The following is a 19,269-nucleotide window of genomic DNA, read 5'->3' as shown; positions in this document are numbered from 1 at the left end:
CCCAGAGCAAACTCTATTGATCTTAGCTGCTGAATTTGCATTTCAGTTCACTTTTCCTCATTTAAAAGGGTGACTGCAAATATCTCGCAGAGGCCAAAAAATGACGGGGGAATTGCAGCGAAGGTTGATACCAATCAGTCGCCCAAAATTAATGAGCTTATCAGCATAATGTAAATAGTGCAGATGTTAATTGCTTTAGACCTTCCCCTTCTATGCAAGTGTCATGTTTGTATCCGCAAGGTAATACAATGATTAGATAAATACAATTAACTTCAGTCTAAAATGTAGGCCTATGAGAAAAAAGTGTCAATTTAGTTTTACTGGCCTATAACTGTATAGCATAAGGCTATAAAGAGTATCAAATGGTATGATTGCAATATATAGTAGGTAAATACATTATAGCAAAGATATGCATGTCAAGTTATGTAAATCAAATATTTAAAAAACGTTAAGGTGCCCCGACTTTTCTTCTTCCCTACAAGTGCTCACTTTGTGAACGATTTGGTAGAAAGAGAATTGAGTGTTCGGTCTGAAGCAATTCACAAAAAGACACAAAGTTCTGAAACACAATTGGTAAAGAGAGCCAAACTCACTCTGAAGAACTCAAACAAAAAGTACGTCCCAAATAGGTATGGGCCAGTCCCTGGTCAAAAGCAGTGCACTATTACAGGGAATAGGGTGCTATTTGGAACCTACACTTTGTTTGAGTGTGGGTCTCAGCTCCTCCCAATTAGACCTGAATCCATAGCCTCATTAACTCGCCCAGGTTGGAGGACTCATTCCCCCGATGTCTCTTTCTCTCACCTTAACAAGACAAACATTGAGGATCCAATTATTCTGTAAAATGTGGCGCTAGAACACAGGTCCACAGGCTGTTAATTTAATTTGCAACAACGAATCCACCTGTATGGTGTGATATAGACTACCACCCTGGAATAAGGATCAATAAACCAACATAGTCCATTTTAATGAAAAATAATTAGGCTAGAATCGGCCTAGACTAGAGTCAGGGTTAGGTGTTCAGCTAGCTTATATTTATTGATGGTTTGCTTTAGGGGTGGTGTGCTTTAGGATTGTCTCTGATAGTCTAATGAAGGCTAGGCCTTGTGATGATGAGCCAATGACGGCCAAAAAAGGTGCATAGTAATTTACCTATAGTTAAAATGTAAAAAAAAAAATCTCAATATGAAAGTACAGTTTCCAAAACTGTATCACAAGCGAGGATTATTAACATGTAGACAGAGCGCTGGGACTGTACACATTGGCGGCGCCATCGTGGGTGATGAACGAGAGTTCATGGCCTCCCCGAGCCATCACCGCATAATGCTCAATAAAACAAATTATTACACTATGCTAATTAATTCAGGAATTAAATGAAAATATAGCCAATATTTGATATTTTAAATGCTGCCCACAAATAAGTATTGACAAGTGAAAAGTAAGCCTACATTCAACAGTTTACATCAATGGTTTAGGTCCAACACTGCGTTGTCTGTTTGAATCAACATTTAAGCACAATGTTTTGTATGTGAAGTTATCTAAAAAATGAACAAATACATACATGTGTTTTAAATGTAGCAAAACACATTTAGATTAGGCCTACTACATTTCTGTAGATAAGTGGGATATTATGAGATTAATTATTCTGAGTGAATAGGCAGAAGTGGGTTCTGAGCATAAAACTACCTTGCCCATCAGCCGTTGCAAAATGTTGGCCGACTAAAGAATCACCATTTGTTTGCGACTGCATCATTTTCGTAAATCTCAACTGTAAGATTACTAAATTATTTTGATATTGTGTGATGTAAACAGGTTTATCTACGTTCTAGAAATGAATAAAATCATACATTTAGTTTGCTACTTGATAGTTACCAAAGTCTCAGTGCCAAGTTATCAGTTGCCCATCTTCCTACTAAATATAGCTAACGTTAGCCTGCTAGCTAGCTAGTGCTTCGATTTCAAGATTGGATTTTGTCGTTGTGTTGGCAGCTACTGTAATTATGTCTACACAATCGATTTTTAAACCGGTGACCCATGTTCTTTTCGACATGGATGGATTATTATTAGGTTATTAATATACACTTTCTATTTGCATTTGAAACGATGGAATTATACATGCCGGAACAAATTGACACAAGGCCTAGCATTCAGTAACAGCTCATCATGTGTGTCAACCATGGTGAAGCAAAATTAACAGTAACGTTTGCTAGCTATCTGTAAAGGAATCTTTCTACAACCATAACATTCGCTAATCATTTCCATGTGCTGTCTTGCATAGTATTCTGAATGTCGTGATTTAAAGCTAGAATCCTTAGTTAAAAGCCTCTGTTTCAGTAAAAAACTGAGGGGATGGGTGTGGATAAATGTAACCACTCAAATTCATAGAAATATGAGGTTCCAAGGACTGACCATCCATGATATCAAAATGATAGATTTAGCCATTTTTTGAAGCTATACAGTTTGTTTACATTTCTGTTCTTTACAAAACTTCTAGTAAACAAAGCGTATAATCTGGGTTCTGATGGGGTATGACAGTTGAACTAAGCTCATTATATTCAAGAATCAATGGGTATATATCATAAGTCCAAAACTTGATGTAGCAACTAAGGGTTTTAGCTTTAAGTTAAACGTGTGGCGATAACATAGCTATCTAACTTTTATTTTGCTCTGTTTTGAACTTGCAGATACAGAGAGGCTGTACACGGTGTCATACCAGGAAGTATGCGACAGGTTTGGAAAGAAATACACCTGGGACGTGAAGTCTTCTGTGATGGGAAAGAAAGCTATGGAGGCTTCTACCATTATACGAGACTCCCTAGAACTACCAATGACACCAGAGGAACTTATCAGTGAGACTAGAAAAATACAGGAGAAGATATTTCCTTCAGCTCAATTGATGCAAGGTAGCTAAGGTGTGTGTGTGTGTTACAGTTGTAGTGTGGTATAGTTACCATAACATGAACAAAATAGTTGGTTCTCACTGATGAAATATGAGTCTCTGAGTTTGTTGACAAACAAACTGTAATCCCATGTTTTTATTAGTGTATGTGTGTCCTGAATACATAGGAAGACTCTACACTACAGACTGTCAATATTCAGAGTGCTAGTGCCCTCAAACTCAACTCTGGACCTTTGAAGCCAGTTCCACTGCATTATTTTAATTGTTCCCATCTAATCAGGAACAAATTTAGACCAGGGACACCAGGTGTGTGCAATTAATTATCAGGTAGAATAGAAGACCAGCAGGGTCCAGACCTCATAGCGTAAGTTGAGTACCCCTGCAATAGGGCATGAGTTAGAGGGAGTGTGATCCTGGATTTGAACTGGGCTCAATTTGTTTGGATTTGTTAGTATTTACTGTGTGTAGGACAAACCAATGATGTGTACTATACAGTACCAGTCAAAAGTTTCTCATTCAAGGGTTTTTCTTTAATTTGTACTATTTTCTACATTGTAGAATAATAGTTAAGACTCATCCCAAACCATCTCAATTGTGTTGAGGTCGGGTGATTGTGGAGGTCAGGTCATCTGATGCAGCACTCCAACACTCTCCTTCTTTGTCAAATAGCCCTTACACAGCCTGGAGGTGTGTTAGGTCATTGTCCTGTTGAAAAACAAATGATAGTCCCACTAAGCCCAAACCAGATGGGATGGCATACCGGTGCAGAATGTTGTGGTGGCCCTGCTTTTAAGTGTGCCTTGAATTCTAAATAAATCACAGACAGTGTCATCTGCAAAGCACCATCACACCTCCTCTTCCATGCTTCACAGTGGGAACCACCCATGCAGAGATCTGTTCACCTATTCTCTGTCTCAAAGACATGACGGTTGGAACCAAAAATTTCAAATTTGGACTCAGACCAAAGAACAGATTTCCACCGGTCTAATGTCCATTGCTTGTGTTTCTTGGCCCGAGCAAGTCTCATCTTTTTATTTGTGTCCTTAACTGTAGTAGTGGTTTCTTTGCAGCCATTCGACCATGGAGGCCTGATTCACACAGTCTCCTCTGAACAGTTGATGTTGAAACGTGTCTCTTACTTGAACTCTGTGAAGCATTTATTTGGGCTGCAATTTCTGAGGTACAGTTAACTCTAATTAACTTATCGTTCTGCAGCAGAGGTAACTCTGGGTCTTCCTTTCCTGTGGCGGTCCTCATGAGAGCCAGTTTCATCATAGCGCTTGATGGTTTTTACGACTGCACTTGAAGAAACGTTCAAAGTTCTTGAAATATTCCGTATAGACTGACCTTCATGTATTATAGTAATGATGGACTATTGTTTATATTTGCTTATTTGAGCTGTTCTTGCCATGATATGAACTTGGTCTTTTACCAGATAAGGCTATCTTCTCTATACCACCCCTACCTTGTCACAACACAACTGATTGGCTCAACCGCATTAAGAAGGAAAGAAATTCCACAAATGAACTTTTAACAAGGCACATGTGATAATTGAATTGCATTCAATGTGACTATCTCATGAAGCTGGTTGAGAGAATGCCAAGAGTGTTCAAAGCTTTCATCAAGGCAAAGGGTGGCTATTTTGAAGAATCTCAAATATAAAATATATTTAGATTTGTTTAACACTTTTCTGGTTACTACATGATTCCATATGTATTATTTTATATGTTTGATGTCTCCACTATTATTATACAATGTAGAAAATAGTAAAAATAAAGAAACCCTTGGAATGAGTAGGTGTATCCAAACTTTTGACTGGTACTGTTTGTCTGTGTGTAATCAGGAGTGGAGAATCTCGTCCACCATCTCCGTAAACACAATGTGCCCATCGCTGTTGCAACAAGCTCAGCAGGCCTGACGTTTGAGATGAAGACCAGTCAGCACAAAGCCTTCTTTGACCTGTTCAGCCACATCGTCCTAGGGGATGATCCCGATGTGAAAAACAGCAAACCTCAGCCTGACTCCTTTTTGGTGTGTGCCAGCAGGTTCACTCCTCCTGCACCTCCGGCCACGGTAAGAGGGACAGGCGAGTGAGAGGGACAGTAGCCTACAGTGGGTAGTGGAGTAGACTATTACCCTATTCTTGTTGCCTCATGAATAAATAAGCTAAGCATAAAATAACCAGCCACGATAAGAGGGACAGACCAGTAAACACGCTAAGATACTCTCATACACACCTAGTAATGTTGGAGGGGGAAAGCAGCCCGAAGGTCACCAATTCTTACCAATCATAGCTCAGATGAATGATACGAAGAGGGACAGGGTAGTGGACAGTGGGCTGGCACAACTTATAATGCTGAAAAAGAGCAACCCCTAAAAAGTTTTACACCAATTCAGTTGTTAAGACGTTTTTTTTTCCGTTTGTTACTTAGTATATTCATTTGTAGACTAATCATTGAGCAGATAAACTAAATTGTTTTTATTGGAACCTGTGGAATTGCATTTATACCTCCAAGAAAGTGGGTTACCTCTTAACCCCATAACCAATTCTGTGGTTAGGAAAGTTACCAAGGCTAATGTCGTCCTGCCATGCTTCAATGCCCCAGCTTTCACCCGTTCCTAAGAAACGCCAAAGGAATTATTAGCAAGACACTGACTGACTGACCAACTGACTGATCGACTGTAGCAGATCCAAACCAGGCTATCGAAAGTGTAGGCCTTATTTATAGGACCCTGTGGACTTTCATTTATTTACACATCCAGAAAGCGAGGGAAATGATTAAGCCTATAACCAACTTCATACTCTCTCATTCATTTCCATTTTCAATGCCAATGTTTTGGCTTATTAAGGGTAGCTGTAAGTAACAGGTCTGTGCTGTCAACACCAGCCATGAAAATCCCCACAACACAGAGGAATCACACTGTGTACATTGCGAATGGCAACCTATTCCCTTTTATAGTGCACTACATTAGACCAGAGCCCATAGTGCTAGTGCACTATATAGGAAATAGGGTGCTGCTTGGGACGTAGCCACTACCATGTTTATCACCTTCCATGCCTGTTTTAGCAAACCCACCTATGAAATATGTCTACAATCATTAGGGTTAGAAGACTACATAAATATTCAGTTAGTTTTACAGAGCTATCAAATGGAAAACCCCCAAAAAGGAACCCAAAAAGAGAGGTTAATAGCTTTGGATTTGTTGTTTTCCTTTTTTGAGGTAAATGAATCTCCCTAACAGGTGCAGGGCTGTAGATTTCTCTGCAAATGGGTCTGCAGCAGCCTTCGTTAATTGTCGGCCTGTTTTTGAAAAATCTTGGCGGCTTCCAAACATCCCCAGTTAGGACATCCCCAGTTAGGACATCCCCAGTTAGGACATCCCCAGTTAGTTTTTCTTGATGAGATGGAACTGCGGGTGAGAGGGGAATCGGTTCAGTGTTTAGTGGAATAATGAATGATGATGCATCACTCCTTGGCTCCTCTCCTCTCTCCGTGACAGTTTTGCCTAAGCACAGAAAGAGAGAGAGAAGTAGGGAGGGAGGGGACAGATTGCGATTCAGGATTGTAAGGAGGAGACAGGAGAAAGACAAAATGCAATAAAAAGAAAATGGGAGCGTGTATTAACATTGTGTTCGCAGCTTCTCTCCTACCCCCAGATTAGTGGAAGCAGGGATGAATTTACAATGAGTTTAATTAATTGTAGTGAGGAATTTTACAGAAACTGCAGCGAAGACAGTTGTAGGTGATACATTTGAGTTGTATTTTTGTTGTTCTCCTTTCTTACCTCTAAAATGTAAGCATTATTTGAAGCTTTCACTACAACGGTACATATTCAATCATACAGTGGACTTTCAGTCATTTTCTCAGGATGCATTTTTGTTCTGGTGCTTAAAAGGTTGCTGTTTATATCAGCGTTATTGGGAGGGAGATTTCCTGGAATATAGGCATGAAGTGACGTGAGGCATTTTGAGGGCTCTGATGATGCTATGCAACACTGGAGGTAATACGCCTGGCAGACTGCTTAAAACCCTCTCACAAGTAAGTAATGTGCCCAGCCCAGTACTCTGTCTCTATGGTGACCAAAGGCAAGGAATTAGTCCTCCACCTCTTCCATTTTTCACTTTCTCCCCAGCGCTAAAACATACTATGAGTGAGGGAGAAAGGGAGGGAGATAGAGACAAGGTTTTTACTAAAGGTGTGCGCTCAGCCTACCAGCTAAGATTAATGAAACATGAAAATTAAACATGAAACGCATTCACATAGGTTGCGTCCCAAACGGCTCTGGTCAAAAGTAGTGCACTTTGTAGGGAATAGGGTGCAATCTGGGATTTACGTTGAAAGACAGGGAGAAAAGTAATCCAGCTACCATTAAATCATGAATTACCTTACACCACGGAAAGGTTTATAGCACCAAATACAGTACAATTAGGACATGAAACCTTATTTGAAAAGGGAGGCACCGAGATGTTTCAGAAAGACCCACTTGCGTCCCAAATTATGATATATTCCCTCTCTATACACTACTTTTGACCTGGGGCCATAGGGCTCTGGTCAAAATTAGTACACTGTATAGGGAATAGGGTGCCATTTGGGACTAAGTCACAGAGAGGCTCACACAGAGGGTGTAAAGAGTCAGTACAGAGACAGTATTGGCTCTGGAGCTTGGATCTATAGCTAGCCTATATAATGATGCTACAGCAACAACACAACGCTGATTTAGGGTCAGCCAGTCGCTTCGGCTACACCCCCGTATTTTATGGGCGTTTCAACTATCGGGACCCAGTGGGCCTCTCTGCTGTGCAGATGCACCAACCACATAATAAATGGTAACTGCTGCTATAATCCCAAAATTGACACATTATTCATTATTTCTCGACCATATAGTCAATATCTTTCTTTTATTCTTCAATTTAGCTATCACAGTGATGCGTTTGTGGTGCCCAGTGTGTTTGGTGCTGGTGGATTGAAATGGTCAGGAACTAAAACAGGCTTGATCTATCTATCTGAATAGTTAAGGCTGTGCTATTCTACAGCCCTAATGATGTTCCTTATGAACAGGCAGTCCCACGTGCTTTGACGGAGAAGGTACAGTAGGGCCTCGCTGCGAGTCCCCCCCCCCCCCCTCCCCAAATCTGGTGCTGCATTTTAGTGGCCTAAAATCCTATGAACTCCCATTCATTTCAGAGACACAATATATTTTATTTGTTAAAGTGCTTTATGAACACAGACTTCATGTTAGTGAAGCCTGTTGGGTCCTTTTCTGTCCACACCAAATCGGGAACGGGGAGAATACATTGTCAGCGAGTTTGTCTGAGTTTATGGGGAGCTTTAACAGTATTGATCACTCCTTTTTATTCTGTTGGAAAGAAATGCCAACACTGGCATGGAGATGTAAGATTTACGGACAGACACTCGGTCAATGGGGATTTTTATAAGCTCCCAGGGAGTGTCACAGTCACAGCAGGTAGACAAGTTAAAGGCTATTTCCTGAAGGACTTGTCCACAGTAGTATCATGGTTTGTTAATAATTTTCTTATCTGGAGGGTAGTTGTGGAATGTGGTGCGGGAGAGAATTGACTTCACTCAATCATCAATAGGTATGTCATTACCTTGACCTTCTATTTCCGCAATTTCTAGATAACGTGACCCTTACCTACGGTTATTTATGAAGTCTACCTGTTCCATAGCCTGTGTGTATCCTAAGTCTTTCAAAACATAATCTGTCTCAACAGATTCAGGGCGCTCCGCAAGCACAGCGGCTGTTAGAAGAGACTATTCTAAACCTAGTCTTTGTCTGAGTAAAAGATGAAAACGTGTCCCCACGCAGACACCAAATGAAAGCTATTCTGCTCCTGTCTGCCATCTGGCCTAGAGTGACAAATGTCTCCATGTGATTTTCCTCGCGTTGACCAAACCACTCATTAGCCTTGTGAACGCAGCCCTCTGGAGGCCAATAGATTGTCCTTTTATGCATTTACACTGTGCCCTCCAGGTCTGTATCCCAAATGACACCCTATTCCCTTTATAGTGCAAACCTTTGAGTGCACCACAGATACATATGGACCCTGATCAAAAGTCGGGCACTATAAAGGGAATAGGGTGCCATTTAGGACCTCCAGATTTTTAAATGATGGCCTGCATTTCCTGTTTCCTGTGTATAACAAAGTACCCCGTAACACAGATGAGGAAGACGTTCCTGCATATCCTGCAGTTAGCCTGCCCTGGGCTTAGAGATGGTTTAGAAGATGTAGCAGGCTATCTATCACTGTCTCTTCACTCACTCAACAAACCATGTTGCAGGCCCGAATATACACACTCGCACAAATCCTTACTGTGTGATGTAGAGGTCGACCGATTAATCGGAAAGGCCGATTATTTAGGGCCGATTTCAAGTTTTCATAACAATCGGAAATCGTTTTTTTGGGGAGCCGATTTGCCAATTTAAAAAAAAATGTTTTGGGGGATTTTATTTTTATACCTTTATTTAACTAGGCAAGTCAGTTAAGAACACATTCTTATTTTCAATGACGGCCTAGGAATGGTGGGTTAACTGCCTTGTTCAGGGGCAGAACAGATTTTCACCTTGTTAACTCGAGGGATCCAATCTTGCAACCTTACAGTTAACTAGTCCAACGCAATAACGACCTGCCTCTCTCTCGTTGCACTCCACAAGGAGACTGCTTGTTACGCAAATGCAGTAAGCCAAGGTAAGTTGCTAGCTAGCATTGTTTTTAATAAGATAAGTTTAATCAATCATAAGCACTAGTTAACTACACATGGTTGATGATATTACTAGATATTATCTAGCGTGTCCTGCGTTGCATATAATCTGACTGAGCATACAAGTATCTAAGTATCTGACTGAGCGGTGGTAGGCAGAAGCAGGCGCGTAAACATTCATTCAAACTGCACTTTTGCGCGTTTTGCCAGCAGCTCTTCGTTGTGCGTCAAGCATTGCGCTGTTTATGACTTCAAGCCTATCAACTCCCGAGATGAGGCTGGTGTAACCAAAGTGAAATGGCTAGCTAGTTAGCGCGCGCTAATAGCGTTTCAAACGTCACTCGCTCTGAGCCTTCTAGTAGTTGTTCCCCTTGCTCTGCATGGGTGACGCTGCTTCGATGGTGGCTATTGTCGTTGTGTTGCTGGTTTGAGCCCAGGGAGGAGCGAGGAGAGGGACGGAAGCTATACTGTTACACTGGCAATACTAACGTGCCTATAAGAACATCCAACAGTCAAAGGTTAATGAAATACAACTGGTATAGAGGGAAATAGTCCTATAATTCCTATAATAACTACAAGCTAAAACTTATTTCCTGGGAATATTGAAGACTCATGTTAAAAGGAACCACCAGCTTTTATATGTTCTAATGTTCTGAGCAAGGAACTGAAACCTTAGCTTTCTTACATAGCACATATTGCACTTTTACTTTCTTCTCCAACACTTTGTTTGCATTATTTAAACCAAATTGAACATGTTTCATTATTTACTTGAGGCTAAATCGATATTATTGATGTATTATATTAAGTTAAAATAAGTGTTCATTCAGTATTGTTGTAATTGTCATTATTACAAATACATTTTTAAAAATCGTCCGGTTAATCGGTATCTGCTTTTTTGGTCCTCCAATAATCGGTATCGGCGTTGAAAACTCATAATCGGTCGACCTCTAGTGTGATGTGTTAGTTTCAAGTATTTTCTTGCTACGGTACCATTTATCAAGTTTGAAAATGCATCACTCTGAGACGGACAGTTTGATGAATGAACACGCTGCACTACCGACCTTATTGCATTAAGCTCAGGCCAGAATGGCGTCGGAACAAAACGAGAAGCAGAATGATCGTTTTTATTTACCCGACATAAACAAAACGTACACACTGCTCTGATTAAATATTGAAGGGAAAGCGACTGTACAAACGCTGTTATTTTAGCGAACGGCTGTGTCATTGTGACAAGCCCCGTCTTAAAGCCGTTGCGAAAGTTAAGACACACAGGCACTCTGGTGTTGACATAGTTGGTTTGCCTTGTCGTGTCAGGCGTTGACAAAAGCGACAAGTAAAGTAATATGTTGGAGCAGAGGATGAGCCTCTTTGAGATCTAACACCTGAGGAAAAAGGAAAATGATTTGTTGAATGGATCACTGTCAAACAACGGTGTGTGTCAAAAGTCCATTCAAAATATGCTATTTCAGGAACATGAAAATGACACGATGAAATAGAAAATGACACAGTAAAGGGAGTATTTAGTAGTAGTATTTATTGGGATCCATACAGGAAAAAAAACACAACTAAAATACATAATATACATAATCTGCCTCTGTTTCACGCTTCAGGAGCAGGAGATGTCTCCTGTCCCATGAGCCATTCTGGCTCAGACAAGCCAAGGCTTGTGCAAGGCCACCCACCTACATTATTCAACACATAACACAGTGTAAATTACAATACAAAATATATCAAAATGGCTCTCTTCACAGTCCCTTTTGTGCCGTAAGGTGTTCTTCTATCTGTTTTTTTTTTTTTTTATCTGTTTTTTAATGGCTTTCTTGAGTTACCTGAGGTGGCAGAGAGTTTCATATAGTCATGGCTCTATTAATACTGTGCCTTTCCCAGCCTCTGTTTTGGACCTGTAGACTGAAGAGACTTCCTGGTTGCATGTCTCCTGTTGTACCGATGAGGGTCCGAACTGTGTGCCAACTGCTTGAACAGACAGTTCAGTACCTTCAACACAACAATATCTCGCACAAAGACCGATAGTGAAGCAGTCCACTTTGAGCTAGGAGAGACTGACATGCATGTTACTGACATTCACCATTCTTGTACATCTAAATGCAAAACGTGCTGCTCTGTTCTCGACCGACTGTAATTGACCTATGTCTCTCTTTGTCGCACATGACCCCACGACTGGGCAGTAGTCCAGGTGCGACAAAGGCCTGTAGGACCTTTCTGGTCGACTGAGATATCAAGAAAGCAGAGCAACATCTTATCATGGACAGACCTCTTCCCATTTGAGTCACTATTGAGTCTATATGATTTGACCATGATACCGTAGCTTGCTATCTAGGGTTACGGCCAGCAGTTTAGTCTCCTTAAGTTGCTTAATCGCCACGTTATTCAATAATAGATCTGGAGGAGCTTTAGGGTTGAGTGAGTGATTTGTCTCATAAACGTTGCTTTTATATATATTTTTATATTTAGCACCAGCCTATTGCTAGATGCCCATTCTAAAACTGACTGGAGCTCTATGTTAAGGGTGTCAATCACTTATTTTACTGTCGTAGCCGACATACACTGAGTGAACAAAACATTAGGAACACCTACTCTTTCCATGACACAGACTGACCAAGTGAATCCAGGTGAAAGCTATGATCCCTTATTGATGTCACTTGTTAAATCAACTACAAGCAGTGTAGATGAAGGGGAGGAGACGGGTTAAAGAAGGATTTTTAAGCCTTGAGACAATTGAGACATGGATTGTGTGTGCGCCATTCAAAGGGTGAATAGGCAAGACAAAATATTGAAGTGCTTTTGAATGGGGTATGGTAGTAGGTGCCAGGCACACCGGTTTAGATGTGTCAAGAACTGCAACGCTGCTGGGTTTTTCCGCACTCAACATTTTCCCATGTGTGTCAAGAATGGTCCACGACCCAAAGGTCATTGGAGTCATGGGCCAGCATCCTTGTGGAACGCTTTCGACACCTTGTAGAGTCCATGCCCTAACGCATTGAGGCTGTTCTGAGGGCAAAAGGGGGGGTGCAACTCAATATTAGGAAGATGTTACGAATGTTTTGTACACTCAATGTATATTCTGTGGAAGGTTAATAATAGAAACAGAAAACAATGGCCCAAGACGGCTGCCCTGCGGTACACTGCACTCAACCGAATTTGCATTAGAGAGGCTTCGATAAAATAAAATACCCATCAAATAAAACGCAGTAACTCTCTATCCATGATTGAGAGGATGCCTAACACTTACAGTTGAAGTCAGAAATGTACATACACTTAGGTTAGAGTCGTTAAAACTATTTTTTTCAACCACTCCACAAATTTCTTGTTAACAAACTATAGTTTTGGAAAGTCGGTTAGGACATCTACTTTGTGCATGACACAAGTCATTTTTCCAATATTTGTTTACAAACAGATTATTTAACTTATAATTGACTATCACAATTCCAGTGGGTCAGAAGTTTACATACACTAAGTTAACTGTGCCTTTAAACAGCTTGAAAAATTCCAGAAAATTATGTCATGGCTTTAGAAGCTTCTGATAGGCTAATTGACATCATTTGAGTCAATAGGAGGTTTACCTGTGGATGTATTTCAAGGCCTACCTTCAACCTCAGTGCCTCTTTTCTTGACATCATGGAAAGAAATCAGCCAAGACCTCAGAACAAGGATTGTAGACCTCCACAAATCTGGTTCATCCTTGGGAGCAGTTTCCAAACGCCTGAAGGTACCACGTTCATCTGTACAACAAGTATTAACACCATGGGACCACACAGCCGTCATACCGCTCAAGAAGGAGATGCGTTCTGTCTCCTAAAGATGAGTGTACTTTGGTGCGAAAAGTGCAAATCAATCCCAGATCTTCAGCAATGGACCTTGTGAGGATTCTGGAGGACACAGGTACAAACGTATCTATATCCACAGTAAATCGAGTCCTATATCGACATAACCTGAATGGCCGCACAGCAAGGAAGAAGCCACTGCTCCAAACCCGCCATAAAAAAGCCAGAGTACGGTTTGCAACTGCACATGGGGACAAAGATTGTACTTTTTGGAGAAATGTCCTCTGGTCTGATGAAACAAAAATAGAACTGTTTGGCTATAAAGACCATCGTTGTGTTTGGAGGATAAATGGGGAGGCTTGCAAGCCGAAGAACACCATCCCAACCGTGAAGCACGGGGGTGGCAGCATCATGTTGTGGGGATGCTTTGCTGCAGGTGGGACTGGTGCACTTCACAAAATAGATGGCATCATGAGGTAGGAAAATGATGTGGATATATTGAAGCAACATCTCAAGACATCAGTTAAGAAGTTAACGCATGGTCGCAAATGGGTCTTCCAGAAGGACAATGACCCCAAGCATACTTCCAAAGTTGTGGAAAATGGCTTAAGGACAACAAAGTCAAGGTATCGGAGAGGCCATCACAAAGCCCTGACCTCGATCCTATAAAACATTTGTGGGCAGAACTGAAAGTGTGTGCGAGCAAAGAGGCCTTACAAACCTGACTCAGTTACACCAGCTCTGTCGGGAGGAATGGGCCAAAATTCACCCAACTTATTGTGGGAAGCTTGTGGAAGGCTTCCTGAAACATTTGAAGTTAAACAATTTATAGATAATGCTACCAAATACTAATTGAGTGTATGGAAACGTCTGACCCACTGGGAACGTGATGCAAGAAATAAAAGCTGAAATAAATAATTCTCTCTACTATTATTCTGACATTTCATATTCTTCAAATGAAGTGACCAACTGACCTGAGACACATAATTTTTACTAGGATTAAATGTCAGGAATTGTGAAAACCAAGTTCAAATGTATTTGGCTAAGGTGTATGTAAACTTCCGACTTCAATGATAGTCTATCAAAACACATCCCACAATCTTCTTACTGTCATTTTCTTTAAGCCAATCATCAGTCATTTGTGTCAGTGCCGAGCATGTTGAGTGCCCTTTCCTATATGAATGCTGAAAATCTGTTGTTAATTTGTTTTCTGTAAAATAACTTTTGAGCCCCACTGTACCTTCCTCTCCTCATTCATCTGCGTGTAGATTTGGTAGACCCAGCTTTATTTCCCTGGTCCATGTGTAGGTTGAGTAGAAGGTTATTGGGTCCATGTGTAGGTTATTGGGTCCATGTGTAGGTTGAGTGCATATGGTGACTGTGACCTACGGTTTTCTGCTTCTCCGTCTGGGTAAAATGTCTCATCTAATGAGTATTCCCCCAAGGACTGACCATGCTGCCAGGTCAAGTCTGTGTGTCAGATCCAGACCCTGGTCTCTGTTTACAGTAGCATAAGCCTACTGTCTAGCAGCAAGCCTACGCACTCGTCTACCATAACATAGAGGCCATATGATTCAATAACATAACACATAGTACATATGATTCCATCATATAGCACACACTACGTGATCAAAAGTATGTGGACACCTACTCGTCGAACATCTCATTCCAAAATCATGGGCATTAATATGGAGTTGGTTCCCTCCTTTGCCCGCTATAACAGCCTCCACTCTTCTGGGAAGACTTTCCACTAGATGTTGGAACGTTGCTGCGGGAACTTGCTGATGTTGGACGATTAGGCCTGGCTCGCAGTCGGTGTTCCAATTCATCCCAAAGGTGTTCAATGGGGTTGAGGTCAGGGCTCTGTTAAGGCTGGTCAAGTTCTTCCACACCGATCTTGACAAACCATTTCTGTATGGACCTTTCTTTGCATGGGAACATTTTCATGCTGACACAGGAAAGGGCCTTCCACAAAGTTGGAAGCACAAAATCGTCTGAAATGTCATTGTATGCTGTAGCGTTAGGATTTCCCTTCACTGGAACAAAGGGGCTTAGCCCGAACCATGGAAAGCCCCATACCTTTTATTCTTCTTCCACCAAATGTTACAGTTGGTACTATGCATTCTAGCAGGTAGCGTTCTCCTGGCATCCGCCAAACCTAGATTAATCCGTCACGCCAGAGAATACGTCTCCACTGCTCGAGTCCAGTGGCGCCGGGCTTTACACCATTCCAGTCGATGCTTGGCATTAAGCATGGTGATCTTAGGCTTGTGTGTGGCTGCTCGGCCATGGAAAGCCATTTCATGATGCTCCCGACAAACAGTTACTGTGCTGAAGTTGCTTTCCAGATGCAGTTTAGATCTTGGTAGTGAGTGAGGACAGACCATTTTTTTGTACTCGGTGGTCCTGTTCTGTGAGCTTGTGTGGCCTACCACTTCGCGGCTGAGCCATTGTTCCTCCTAGACGTTTCCACTTCAGAATAACAGCACTTACAGTTGACCAGAACAGCTCTAGCAGGCGCGTAATTTGACGAACTGACTTTTTGGAAAGGTGACATCCTGTATCGGTGCCAAGTTGAAAGTCACTGAGCTCTTCAATGTTTGTATATAGAGATTGCATGGCTGTGTGCTCGATTTTATACACCTGTCAGCAACAGGTGTGGCTGAAATAGCCAAATCCTGTCCACATACTTTTGTATATATAGTTATTTGGATTTAAATCACACAGCATACATGTGACTCATGATTAAAACTCATAACTGTCCATAGGATTCAATCCCATTCTCTCTGAGGGAAACTTTTCTCTCCTTGTCTTAAGTGTCCCGTGATAGTCCTGTAAACAACTAAACGTCCTGGTCCGTTCTGCTGAAATAGCTGCTGCTGGCTGCCAAGCAGGCCCTGGATCTGCTCCATAACAACACTATGCTATGTTCTGTCATCTCCCCTTAATACACCGTTGTAAAGGGAGTGTGTGTGACGTGCTGCTGAGCCGGCTAATCACAGTAGTCTTGGCACCAGCCACTGTAGTCTGATGTGCGTCCCAAATGGCATCCCGTTCCCTACGTAATGCATTACTTTTGAGAAGAGCCTTGTCAAAAGCAGTGCACTATGTAGGGAATAGGGTGTCATTTGGGAGGTATCCACACACACACACTGAGTCTCCCACTCTTCTTGTGTTGCGGCAGTGACTGCCTTGGGTACACTGTGAATACAGATTCAATTGGTTCTGATGAATGTTGCATGTGTTTGGGTGTATGCCTCGGGACTGGTTGTTAATCTTCCATGGGGCTGGCTGTTGGAGGCCTGCATGGCGAACGACTTTGGGTTCTCTGTCTGTTCTCCGTTCACTCTTCCCAATGCATGGTATAGCAGGCCGGTAGTTGAACAATAAAATATGGATTTTTTTGAAGCAAACTTCCTAACAATGAGTAGGAGAAAAGACCCTTGAACCTTTATAAGGCAAATCACCACCCCAGTCTCTCTTTGCTGCAGTGACTTGTAGCCTGGTCACATATCTGCTTGTGCTCTTGCAAACTTCATTGCTCATTGTCAAGCCAAACATGGTTGGCATGACAATGAGTGACAAGGAGTTGGCATGATAGCACAAACAGACTGGCACTCAGGCTATGTGCCTTCCTCCTGAGCTAACATGGAGCTGCAGTGCATTTGAGTCCTGTTTCCCTCTCGTCCATTACAATGCAGCCATTGAACACTGATTAAATGTTCATTTTCCAGGCTCATTGCCTAATTCAGAGTCTTTATTGCCCCTTGATTGGAAGCAACTATCTAGCTAGGGCCTCTCGGTAGCCTTGCCGCTCTGTGTTTCCATACTTATTGTCCCTCTCATAGGCTACAAGAGTCAATTAGTCAAATCTTCTAGAGACCTCGAGTCGGCTTCTATTGTTCCATCTGGGAACCTTTTAATAGGTTATTTTAGTTCCATTTGAGAATTAGAGAAGAGACTGACTGGTAGTTGTGGTTTCGGGCATTTCCGAAGCTGCTAGGTCAATCTGGTACAATTCAATTACATTGTCTGTCACCATTAGTGTGTGAGGTAAGTCAAAGGCAAATTGTAGGGAAATCACGTAGAAGGAAGAACATTGCAGCAAATAGTGTAATTTTGTGATTATTTTTGTGCACTCATTCAAATTATAGGGATTGATTGAACCTTGAATTAGGTAGAGTGGTGGGAGACGTCTTTGGAAGGGGTGTTTTGTTTGAAAAGCTAGGAAGCGTAGCTATTGAGGTCCAAATGCGCAGGATGTCGGAAGTCCCCAATGAATAAAAGGGAAGCTCTTGTCACTCAGTTCTTTGTCCGTTCTTCTCCACACTGCTTCCATATTGGCTTCTCATTTGTATGCTGCCTCTATTCATGCAGCTGTGACGCAAAGGTAAGAGTCAGAAGCATACTGTGGGTCACCTCACCTCAACACGAGTTCTTCAGTGTGACTGCCTTCCTCTGCTCTGTTTTCTCCACCAGACACTGAGTTGCAGTTCATAGACATAGGCTTCTCAGTCCAAGACTTTGTGCATTGTGCTGTGCCAATAGACTGGACTGTTTTATGTTGTGGTTGCATAATGAGGCATCATAAACCTTGTCATACTTCCTCTATTTAAGAAATGGATAACTTCTGGTACTTCTGGTATTTTATAATACATAATTGACTGTATAGCAGAATTACATGAACCATTGTTCACTTCATTATGCCCCCATGTGAATTTATAAATCCTATTGTCTCCTTTCACTTTTTATTTAGCACTGTATGACATCCAGCGCCTGCTTGTCTTGTTTCCTCTCTCAACAGTGCCTGGTGTTTGAGGATGCTCCTATGGGTGTTAAGGCCGGCCTGGCGGCTGGGATGCAGGTTGTCATGATCCCTGATGACAATCTGGACCGAGGCCTTACTCAGGAGGCCACACTGGTCCTGAGGACCATGGAGGACTTCAAACCAGAGATGTTCGGCCTGCCGGCCTATGACTGAGCTCCATCTCCGCTTCCTGCTCAGGGCTGAGAACCTCCAATCCACCCCTGCTTTTTACCCTCCATCTTCACCATTTAGCCTGATCAAAGCAATGTAAAGATGCTAATCACAACGATCACAATGCTGATCCAAATTATGCAATGACTCGGAATTTGATTATTACTTGGAACTGTGATCAAGTTGTTGTTAGTCGAATATTAATATTTTTGCTTTGGCCAAATAATGAGAACGGCTGAGAATAATGGTTGAACATAATGTGAGGTCAACATAATGAGAGGTCATTTTTTTGTCTGAACCTTTTACACCGGTTTGGTATTGTAAGCAACTCGCTGCCGATCAGTTTAAAGGCTTTTATTGTGATTTGGTGTGCATCCTAAATGGCACCCTGTTCCCTACATAGTGCACTACTTTTGACCAGAGTCCAACACAGTCATTCTAGGTAAAGATGTATCTGTCTCTGAGTTAATGTCCTTGAACAGATTTCATAACCAACTGCAGTTTAAGCTGTTCGATTCTCCCTCTTTTCCCTGCGTCATACCATTTGCCACTCTTCTTTGAGCGGGGCCTATTGAAATGCCAAAGACACTTTTCCCAGCTTGGATGTGTAATCCAATAAAGATGGTGAGAGAAATCTTCAGCTCTTTCATCTTCACTCATGTTTGCCTCAGCAGTGCTGCTGGAATTCACATGTTCTCTCTTCCCTGAGAAAACCCCTGAAACGACTGAACACAGGAGTAGAGTTTCTGAGAGCTAATGCAGAGCCCTGTTCCCCCACCTCCCTCAGGCTGTTGAAATAGGATTTCACTGCTGTAGTATCCTTCCATCCACTATACGTCTTCCCCCTCCCGGCCTCCATGCATCCCTGGCCTTTCATCCTCAACTTGG

General features: G+C 41.9%; 1 protein-coding gene across 5 annotated transcripts; it reads left to right on the top strand.

Moving 5' to 3' along the window:
• Window positions 1-1,678: 1,678 nt before the first annotated feature.
• On the top strand, window positions 1,679-19,015 carry pudp (pseudouridine 5'-phosphatase). Of its 5 annotated transcripts, none has more exons than XM_090240457.1 (4): window positions 1,679-1,770; window positions 2,685-2,912; window positions 4,743-4,972; window positions 18,208-19,015. In XM_090240457.1, exons 3-4 carry the CDS (start codon window positions 4,826-4,828, stop codon window positions 18,382-18,384), a joined length of 324 nt encoding a protein of 107 aa, XP_090096583.1. In that variant the 5' UTR covers window positions 1,679-1,770; window positions 2,685-2,912; window positions 4,743-4,825; the 3' UTR covers window positions 18,385-19,015. The 5 variants fall into 5 exon arrangements, with proteins under 5 accessions (XP_090096583.1, XP_021464498.2, XP_090096582.1 ...); XM_021608823.3 differs by lacking the exon at window positions 1,679-1,770 and adding an exon at window positions 1,867-2,067 and having other exon boundaries at window positions 2,685-2,903; XM_090240456.1 differs by lacking the exon at window positions 1,679-1,770 and adding an exon at window positions 1,900-2,067.
• The last annotated feature ends 254 nt before the right edge of the window (window positions 19,016-19,269 follow it).

Source organism: Oncorhynchus mykiss, chromosome 7 (genome assembly GCF_057628025.1).
Source record: "Oncorhynchus mykiss isolate SJ-2025 chromosome 7, ASM5762802v1, whole genome shotgun sequence".
Taxonomy (NCBI): domain Eukaryota; kingdom Metazoa; phylum Chordata; class Actinopteri; order Salmoniformes; family Salmonidae; genus Oncorhynchus; species Oncorhynchus mykiss.
This window is presented reverse-complemented; position numbering and strand designations above follow the sequence as displayed.